This window comes from Arachis ipaensis, chromosome B8 (assembly GCF_059453495.1).
Source record: "Arachis ipaensis isolate K30076 ecotype BB chromosome B8, ASM5945349v1, whole genome shotgun sequence".
Lineage (NCBI taxonomy): Eukaryota > Viridiplantae > Streptophyta > Magnoliopsida > Fabales > Fabaceae > Arachis > Arachis ipaensis.
Window position 1 is genome coordinate 34,753,758 of NC_142443.1, and position 11,055 is coordinate 34,764,812.

Below are 11,055 nucleotides of genomic sequence, written 5' to 3' on the forward strand. Positions count from 1 at the left end.
TGGAATTGCCTCTTTGGTGTTGCGATGTCGTCTATATGGTACCTCAGAAATAAGCTTGTTTTCAATGGAGAATCGGTCCATGTTACAACGGCCGTTAACCAGATTAGAGCGCGATCGGAGGAGTTTTTCAGAATTGTTGGAAGCAACCTGAAACCACATAATATCAAAGCTGCCGGTGTCTCTCTTATAAGTTGGTCTCGGCCTGAGGAAGGCTGTGTTAAAGTCAATGTCGACGGTTCATGGTTTGGACATACTAATAATACTGCTTGTGGTGGTGTATTCAGAGATTCGAATGGGAGATTCTTAAAAGGGTTCTCCTGTAATCTGGGAAACTGCTCAATTATGCATGCAGAATTATGGGCAGTAATACATGGTCTTAACATTGCTACTACTAATGGCTACCAGAATCTCATTGTGGAATCTGACTCGGCTGAGGCCATTAACTTCATCAACCGCGGATGCCGCCCAACCCCCCCTTGTGCCCCACTGATTCAAGATATCCGTGTCTTGACGGCTAGAATCCAGAAAATTGCCTGGCTACATTCTCTTCGTGAAGCTAACTCTGTGGCTGATCTCTTTGCTAAGAAGGGTCAGGAACTCCCTGTGGGTTTGCACATGATTGATCAAGCCCCCCTTTTATTAGTTTTGCTCTTCTCTGTGACTGTTTCGAGACCCTCCGGTTAAGGGGGTCTTGAGCTTTAGATCTGCTTTGCTTGTTTGTTTCCTTTTCTTTTGGGTCCTTGACCCCCTAGTTCACCAAAAAAAAAAAAATAATACATTAATATTGATGATTAGCACTTAGTAATTATTAGCTGGTTTCGATTGAATATATGTCCTAATTAAATATGCAATTATATTATAAGTTAAAAAGAAAAAAATGATATATTTTACGTTTAGCTAAAAATAATGAACTTAATTAAGTTTAAACAAATTTAAATTTTATAATAAACATTCGAGTTTTATAATAAATCATTTAATAGGTGATTCTGTAATATATATTAGCGTCAATTAAACTGTATTTTTATTGATTTTTTATATAATATAATAAAAATAATTATAATTTATTGGTTAATTAAAGATCAAAGAATCTGAAAATAATAAATTTAAAAAGACCAAATTCAATATGGAGATATCAAGTTTAATTTAAAATTAATGGAAAATATTATATACATTATTTTTGTGTATATTTTTAATTTTTAGTATTAAAATTAAAAAAGTATTATTATTATTATATGTAAATAAATCAGTTATTAAAATATAAAATATATTTTAAAATATAAAAAATAATAAATATATTTATACGCAAATTATGATAATCAATTTGATGATTATTTGTTACGTAACATAATATTTTTGTAAAAATAATGGATAAGAAGGAAGATAAAATATTTGTTTTTTATATAATAAAAGAGAAATATAAAAAATACATATAAAAAAATATACCAATCTGACAAAATTATTTTTAGAAGATAAAAATTTAGGTACAATCAATTTTACGTAAAATTAATAATTAAAAATTATTAAATAAAAATATAGCCAAATCAATTTAACAAATTTTAACTATTAATTTCACTTAAAATTCATTTCATCTGAATTTTCATTGAAAACTAATTTATATTTTGGCGGTGGAAAGAGGAGTAAGAATGTAGTGCCACGTGTTTAAAATGGGAATCACAAAATGAGAGGAATTATTGTAAGCCTGGATGGAATTAAAGCAAAGTTGCGGTTTGAATGGAAGGGAATAGTGACATACCAAAACCATAACCATAACCATTGGAATCACGTGCACATGGATCCAACCATAACCATTACAAGTTACAAGGTAATCATATCATCCAATTAAGTTAGGTTAATCTAATTACTAATCTATTTAAATAAGTATAGAAATTTAAATTTTATTTTGTATATATAATAAATCTTTTTAATAAAAAATTTTAGTTCCGTAACATATTAATCTTTAATTTATCAAATTAAAAAATACCGTAAAAGAAAAATCATGTCATCTATTTTAAGATCTCAATTATTGGCATATTCAACGTATTTATAATAAGAATCAAGTATTAGATTATGTTTATCAATAAATTAAATGGATTATTATTATTGTTTAAGAGAGAGGGAGAGGGGTGGGTTCTGAGTGTGTACAGTGAGGGAGCTGAGTAGAAAGTCAGAGAGATGAAATGACATTCACATTCACATTCACAAACAAAGAAATCAATGCTCTTAACAGACATGATTTTGACGTTTCAGATTCTCATTGTCAGAAATATTTAATAATTATTAATTAATAACTTCAATTTACAAATCATAAAATTAAAACATTATATGAATATTATATATATATTCTTAAATAAATATCTAATTACTTATAAAAAAAATTCTCTCATCATTATTTTTTTTCCTCACCATAATATATACCTTCTTTTTTTTTCTCTTCATCTTTTAAAAAATAAAATAAAATTATTCTTTCTCTTTTTATCCTAAACTTTTTTTTTAATTTTACAATCTAATCATTTAATAAATTTTTTTATAAATAAAATAAATATTAAAATTACACTAATAAATATATTATTATGATTTATTTATATTTTTATATTTAATTACGTATCTCGTCTTTAGTATAAACAAGATAAGTAACAAAAAAATTAGCAGTGTATTTCGTCGATGTCAAAAATAAAATACATTCATAACTAATTCATCTATGTTGAGGACGAGATACATATTTAAAATCTACTATATATATGAACTCATTGGTAGACAAGTTCATTTTTCATATTTCACCAAATCTCTACATGCTTTCCCCTATAGAATATCTCATTATTAGTTTCAGCCTATTAATGATGACGCAGCAAACACAAATCGTAGACATCAATCAGTTAAATGCGACTACACACATTGCTGCAGGACTCGACTATAAAGTTGGTAATCGAATTAGTCGATTATTTTAATATTATTGTTATTTGACTGATTTTATTAATTACACTACTTTAGATTAGATAATATTGATTGTTGTTTAGTTTAGGATTTATATTATTGTTTTTAGTATTTCTTTTCATATTTGTTTTATTTTTTAAAGAAACCAAAATCATTAGTTATTTTATATGTTTGTACTCGAGGGTGTTTTATTCTAGGTGAATTTCTCACATCATGACTCCTCCAGATATTCTGTTGTCGTCGTATTTTAAGGAGGTCGGATTTGAGCATGCAGCGAAGCTCAGGAATTTCTGTATCGACAACATCTTTATATTGAATGTATAGTTTGAGACTATGTTTATATTAAATGTATAATTTGAGATCATACTTATTTGTATTAATGGACTTTATTGTGCTTATATTAAGTATGTTTATATAGTTAAAAATTATCATCCCATATATAAAAGATGTATCTCATCCTCATCATAAACGAGTTAGTTATGAACATATTTCGTTCCTGATACAAACGAAAAACATTCATAAAGATTGCAGTGTCATCTGCAGAATAGATATAATGCTAATTAATCATTTATTATTTATCCTGTTCATGCCAAAAATGAGTTACTTTTATAACTAATTCATCCATGCCAAGACAGAATATGTAATAAAATGTATAAATATAAATAAATTCTAGTATGTCTATTAGTATAATTTTAATATTTATTTTATTTATTTAAAAAACCATCATTTAATTATATGTGATCAAGTAAAAAAATAAGGTTTTGAAAATTAATTAATTACATTTTTAAAATTGTAGAAAATTTAATCATTTTAATAATAATAATAATAATAATAATAATAATAATAATAATAATAATAATAATAATAATAACAACTAGCTTTTAACATGTTATATCTAAATAGCCATTAAAAAAAAGTGAATTTGATTAAACAATAGACACTACGGTAACATTAAACAATTCTTTAAATAGTTAAAAACTAGGCACTTTTTACAAAAGAAAACGAACTAAAGCTTTTTCCCCTCAACTTCTGTTAATTGTTGTAAACAATTCTCTTGAGATTCTAGGTCATTTTAAAGTTTATCAAAGATGTGAAAGTAAAATGGACGACTTTATATTTTAAAAAATAAAATAAAATATCCCATAAAAACTAATGTCATAAATAAACATACCCAAAATATATTTATGTGAGAACAATAATATAACTTTCACATACTAATTATGATTCAATTTTATTATGTGATGATATGTTTTATCTGTTGTCTGTGATTAAGGGACAACAGCACATTTAGGATGGTGGCCAATAATCAATAGTATATATAGTAAGCCATTATTATAGTAATATTTTTTAATAAAAATATTATATATATATTTATATATATTTTTTTTAAAATTAATTATTATATATTTATATATAAATATATATTGTTTAATTTATTTTTAATATATATTTTATATTTTAATATATATTTTATACAAATAGCTAATTTGATAACTAATTTTTTATATATATGTAGCATATTTATTTTTTCAAACAATATATATAATAATGATCTGCAAAAGTGGCTGCTTCATTTTTAGTGCTTTATTTCATCAAAGATTCCTGTGCATATGTTGTAATATATATAATGGAAGATGCCATAATGCCAAAATGGTGGTCCATGAATTCCTTTTCTAAAAGGCATTCGTTAGTTTATGAGTTGGAGTCTATCTACTTGTACTCAGTAGGATCCAATCTTTTCTTTGGATATTTTACTTTAATTTCAAAAGTTGATTTCATGAAAAATATAATAATTATATGTATAAATTAATAAAGAGAATATACCAAAGAAATTAAAATAAAGAATTCCCTCTCCCTCGCATGCACTGAGAACTGCTCCAATAAATTGATCAACAATCACACTTTTATGACAAAATGTTCAAACTCAATAAAACAGTATGTATAGTACATCGATTGGTTAGAAATTAAAGCTATCATCCATTCAAACGAAGAATGTTTGTCTCACCAAAAATGGAACAACGTTTCATGTCTTTTAGCTTCCACATATATTATTCTTAATTTATTATATCTCAAGCTTGTGTAAATTAATAGTAAACCGTATAAGCATTTCATTTATCCATCATTAAGAAATTCCATTAATTAATTAGATTACCCTTATGAAAGTTTAGGACTTCCATTTTATTTTGAAGTTATATATACGCCTTCCCGAATTGTAGTTATTAACAGTGTGTTTGCATATCCAGGTATTTTATTTAACCTTTTCTTTGCATATTTATAAATAACAAAAAATATTTTCAGTTTCTTTTATTAAAAAAAAAAGATAGTTTTTTATTAAAATCAAATTTCAGTATTTTTCAACTAAATGAAAAATCAAACTGTAAAAGCTTTTCTCTTAAAAATAAGAAAATAAATAAACAAACTCTAAGATGCTTTTGGACTGTGATTTCATTATTTTCTGTTTTTACTTTTAATATTTTTATATAATTTTGTAGAAAATAGAAAATAATAAATAAAAAAAAAGACAAAATTTTATTTTTTTATTATTATATTTTTTTACAAAATCCTAAAAACATTCAAAAAGAAAACATAAATAAAAACATAAACCTGCCTAAATCTTCTATGATCATGCAACCATTGTTTTGAATATAATTTTTGATAATATTGCTTTATCTTTATGTATATATTGTATAATGCTTTAGTTTTAACAAACAAATATAAGAGCCTCTTTTCTTCATATCCTCCCATCTCCTGACATAGAAGCACATTTATAATTGAAAGATTTAACAAATAATCAAGCAAATTTTTATTTTCTAGTAAATTGAGAAATAGAGTTTGTTATATTTATTTTCTGACAAAAATAATGAGCTAGTGTGATAATAATATATACAGTAAGATTGCTCATTTTCCTTTATAATTATAAAGTTTACGTGATAATAATGATATTGTTTGAAATCTGTTTACTCTTATAATTATAATCGAAACTCTTTTTTTTTTTTTATTGAAATAGAGATAAATTCTAAGAAATAATGAATTATTTGAACGGAAATGTTTGGTAACCAAAGAAAATTAGACAAAAACAGTCATAACTTGTCTTATTTAGCATTCATTAATTGTTGCGATAATTAATTAATGCTAAATAAGGCAAGAAGGTTGAAGTTGTAATATATAGTCAAGTATATATATGATGACAAGGGGAAATTAAATAGCATTCATACTTGAAATTAAGTAAAATCATCTTGAACAAGTGGAGTAAATAGTACATACACTACTAATACAAGAAGAAGAAAACAACAACGAGTTAATTAAATATAATATTGTCCTTAAGTATCATAATAAGTCAGGACCATATTTTCCTTACTTGACATACAGACTCACATGAAACTGAAATCCTTCATCACCCTCCATCATAAATATATATTGAAGATCATAGCCTTATATTATATATGTAGATTCATTTATTCAACAGTGCAGGTGCAGCCCTTGACATCAAATGCTTCTCAGAGGCCTGAAATAATAATAATAATAATAATAATAATAATAATAATAATAATAATAATAATAATAATAATAATAATAATAATAATAATATGTATAGTTTGGTTTAGTACTTACATTATCCATCTTATTAGCTTGATTGTTGCTCTCCAACATTAGCCCAAAATGAATACGAGGAAAATGTGCCCACTGTATGTAAAAAGAAATAATTTTCAGGTTAATTATTATGCATATATATAAGAATTAATCTTAATGCAATTCTTTTATATATACATTGCCAATATAGTTCTATATTATATAAAATCTAATAATCTAATTATCAAATTACACGTATAACTTTTAAAATAGTAATCATTTTTGTATGATGAATGTAATAATTAGACAAATAATTGTATATGTGATGATAATTATATAATAATTTAATCTTGTTATTCATACGTTCTTTGCTGCAGTACTGAATGCTTCTCTGTGACTGATATCAGGATTATTAGCCTTAATCCTCTGGATCTCTTCCCTGAATTTCAACAAAGACATTTCAAAGATGCTTTAGTTAACGTTGCAAATATATTATTATTATTATTCAATAGAAATATTATCACGGTAAATTATTATTATTATTTGTAAATGAATAAAGCATTACTTACTTTATGAACTGATTATAAGCAGAAGGTACGCGCTGCCTTTTCTCGGGTGCTGGAAAAAGAAAATAACAATTCATCATAATCATGACCCCAATTTATTAAAAAAAATACATATACACAAAAAAATTCGTTATTAAATTAATTATTATATATTTAATATAAATAAAAAATTTGATAATTAATTTTTAATATACCGTATAACATAAAAAATTAATATCAAATTAATTATTTAATTTTAATATACTGATAGTATAAAATATTTTATATAATTATATATTTATTTATATAATTAATATAAAAAAATAATTATTTTTTCTGAGATGACATTATATACATAATAATACGAAAATTTACAAAAATAGTAAATGGGTAAATAGTAAATACACTCACGGCGGTTGACAGCCCTTTCCTGAGTAACATGATTGGTAGGTGCACGCATTGATGCAAGCCTACTACTATTGTTGCATTTGGAAGAGGAGCCACCATTATTCATATTAATATTTGTGTCAATCCTATACTCCTGATTGCACTGCCCAGGGCCCTGCATCACAAAATTATTTTTATTTTTTTATTTATTGCAATCACCCCCTCTTCAATTTTAATTTGCAAATAGGGTGTGGTAGAGAATAGGTAGATAGGTATCTGTGGCTGAGATTGGTGAAGAAATGAAAACAGATTATAGTCAGAAAGAAAAAAAAAAAAAAAAAACAAAGCAGCTTTAAAATCACTGAGCATTGTTGGACAAAAAATACAACTCATCAAACAAAAACCCCTCATTTAGGGATCTACACCATATTATTAAAAATTGAAAAACCTAGCTAGGGATTCGAAATTTGGAATCAAATGAAACGAGATTATTATAATAAATTTGGATCCTTTTTTGTATATACGTGATAGTATATGGAGGGTTAGGGTTTAGGAGAGGAGTGTAGATAGTAAAAAGTGTGAAAAAGAAAAAGAGAAAAAGTGTGCATAGTATATAGGTTCCTTGGTTATGGCGGCTGCAGGTATAGTAATAGCTTCCACCACTAGTGAAGCTAGCTAGGACCAATTCAATTCGATTTTGTTACACACAAAGACAAACTTATCTACCTGAGAGAAAGAGAAAGAGAGAGGGCTTCGATTTTCTCAAAAGGAATAAATAACAACATCGCAGAAACCCTAGAAAGTTAGGTAGCTAGGAATTAGGATCCTGAATTGAAATCAAATCAAGAGAAATTGAATTAAAAGCAGGTTTCATTGAATGAAGAGAGATAGATAGAGACCTGAAGATCTTGCCATGACAGTGATTGAAAGGCCGCAGCCATGTTTACGGACCAGAGGTTGGTGCAGTGACCGCATCGAACCGTTACCATGTCGAACAAGCTGCTGCATGGAACGCTCACCTGAATTCAATGAAGAAGATGATGATTAAGAAGATTCGGAGGTTTTAATTTTCTTCATGAGGGTTATGACTTTTCTTTGACTGCAAAAAAGGAAAAGTCCATAACAATAAATGGAGACCTCACTCTATCTATCATAAACAACCCCCCCGCGCAGAAACAATAATAATAATAATAACTACTGGTTCACAAAAAAAAAAAAGAAATATATATATATATATATAGCTTGTGGTTTACAAAGCTAAGGATCTTAATTTCCTTTTAGTCCTTGTATGTGTATATAAATGAACAAGAAAAAAATAAATTAATTAAATAGGGAAATAATGAATGAAAATATGTATGTATGTATATGAATGAAGAAGGTAAGCAAATTAATCGGAGGATCAAATAAATAATTAGATCTATAAGATGAAGTAAAAGAGTGAGGATGAAATAAAAGTAATATATACATACCGCAAGAACAATGTTGCAAAAGTTGCAGGGTATGTAGCACAGTTGCTCAGGTCCAGCATCCATGCTGCAGCTCGACATCATCATGATGATGATGATGATGATGTTGATGATGATGTGTCTCTGATCTACGCTTCTCTATGGAAAGAACAAGAAGAGAATAAGAAGAAGATGAAGCAAGCTAAGCTCTTTCTCTCACACACAGGAAATTAAAGTTGAAGAGGGCAAGGGGCTTTTTATTCTCCTTCTTTGCTTAGATACCGGGGATATATATATACATGAATAATAATATTATTAATTAATACTAGAAAGAAAGAAAGAAAGAAAGAAGAACTAAGTGATGTTCTGAGAAGAATTTGGATGGAGAGGAAGAGGGCACAAGGCAGAGAGGGAATGCTGGGGCCGACCGCTAAACCAAAACAAAACTGCTTTTAAGTTTACATTTCTACGCTTTAAAATTATTTGCCCAAAATTAACTACTAATATAAAATATATATTAAAATATAAATATAAATTAAAAATAAATTAAATTATATATATATTTATATACAAATATATTAATAGTTAATTTTAATATATAAATAATATTTTTATTATTTTAAATATATATAACAATATTAAATACATATTAAAATTAATTATTAACTAAAATATATATATATTAAAATATAAAATACATATTAAAAATTAATTAAATTATTTATATATTTATATACAAATATATAGTAATTAATTTTGATCATTAATTTAATGTGTAAATAATATTTTTATTTAAAATATACCTCAATATATAATTCTTCCATTTACATATGTACTATTTTTTTTTTGGGCTTCCAAATTATTTATATCAAAAAAATTATTTGTAATATTTTTTGTAAATACTTATCTTGTATATTTTCTTTTTATAATATAAAAGATAAAACCTTTTTTTGTACTTATATTTTATTAATTATTTCTAATATAAAAAATAAAAAATATATATACACAGAATCAAAGATAATATATATACACGCTACTCCACGCCATAATTTTCTTTTCTTCTTTTTTTTTTATTAGAAAAAGGAAAAAATTAATTGATATTCAATCAATTTTATATATTTTTATTAATTAGTGATTGATTAAAAAATTAATTCTCAATTTCTAGTCGAAGATTTATATGTTAGAATAGTTTAATTTCCGGTCCTATCTTTGGTAACAGTAACTCTTCTATTGTGATGAAATGATAAATTGTATTCATCCTCACTCTAATTTTGTTAAGGCTACATCTTTTATAATAAATACTATTTTAATATGAATACTTTTTAAATAATTAAATAAATATCTTTATATTATTAATTAAAAAATAATTTAAATACATAATTAATTAATAATAACTATATTTTTATATAAATATAAAAAATATTTAATATATAAATATTATTTTTTCAGTCACTATATATATGCGGTGTAACTTGCATAAAGGTAAGGGTTAAAGATTTGTTTGGGCTTTTAACTTTGTGGTTATGATTTTATTTTTTTTTTTAGGGTACAGTTAGTCTTTTCGAAAAAGAATCAAAACTACTAGCTAGATATGATTCAATTGTAATTAGTTTAATGTGTTTGATCATATACTGTAAAAAATGTTATCAAAAAATAAAAATAGGAATATATAATTCAGCAAGAGTGATAAGAGGTTTGATTATGCCAATAAGTATTCATTAAGGGGGGTGAACTAGCATCATTAAGTAGTAAAATTATCCAAATTCGAGATTAGGGGAGAGTTACAAAGAGAAAAATAAAAGAAAGAAAAGGAATTAATATATAGAAAGAGAAACTTAGTTGTGTATTTAGGGTTTGCTTAGTATTATTTCTTCAAACTTCCCTTGAATTAAGCTGGAGGGTGTATCCAAATCTAAAGTTACAAAGACATCATCTGCAAGCTAAACTATAACTATTACAGCTTAACAATTAAGATATTTAATAGAATATATATTCTAGGAATTGGATTCAACGGGGTGCTTATGTAATATGCTTTTTAGTATTTATAATTAAGGATAATTAACTACTATAAGAAACTAATAAAACTTAGTCAACATGAGTTTAGATGTGTCATTTTTAGTTTTAGAATGTGTACTTTCTTTGAAATGTGAAAAATTTTTGTTGATTGATTATTAACT

General features: G+C 25.5%; 1 protein-coding gene across 2 annotated transcripts; it reads right to left on the reverse strand.

The window, feature by feature from the left end:
- Positions 1-6,129: 6,129 nt before the first annotated feature.
- Positions 6,130-9,139, reverse strand: LOC107612309 (axial regulator YABBY 5-like). 2 transcript variants are annotated; one of them, XM_088497053.1, is made up of 7 exons: positions 8,903-9,139; positions 8,333-8,452; positions 7,458-7,608; positions 7,071-7,119; positions 6,865-6,940; positions 6,544-6,615; positions 6,130-6,436 (listed from the first exon to the last, which is right to left on the reverse strand). In XM_088497053.1, exons 1-7 carry the CDS (start codon positions 8,984-8,986, stop codon positions 6,383-6,385), a joined length of 606 nt encoding a protein of 201 aa, XP_088353179.1. In that variant the 5' UTR covers positions 8,987-9,139; the 3' UTR covers positions 6,130-6,382. The 2 variants fall into 2 exon arrangements, with proteins under 2 accessions (XP_088353179.1, XP_088353178.1); XM_088497052.1 differs by having other exon boundaries at positions 7,452-7,608.
- Between the last annotated feature and the right edge of the window lie 1,916 nt (positions 9,140-11,055).

What these genes read in the sequence shown, in the direction of transcription:
- LOC107612309 (XM_088497052.1), bottom strand. Translation starts at nt 8,986, where the DNA reads ATGATGATGTCGAGCTGCAGCATGGATGCTGGACCTGAGCAACTGTGC. An exon ending in TTTGCAACATTGTTCTTGCG is followed by an intron (nt 8,453 to 8,902) that starts GTATGTATATAT and finishes CATTGAATTCAG; the next exon opens with GTGAGCGTTCCATGCAGCAG. An exon ending in GGCTGTCAACCGCCGTGAGT is followed by an intron (nt 7,120 to 7,451) that starts GTATTTACTATT and finishes TTCTTTTTCCAG; the next exon opens with CACCCGAGAAAAGGCAGCGC.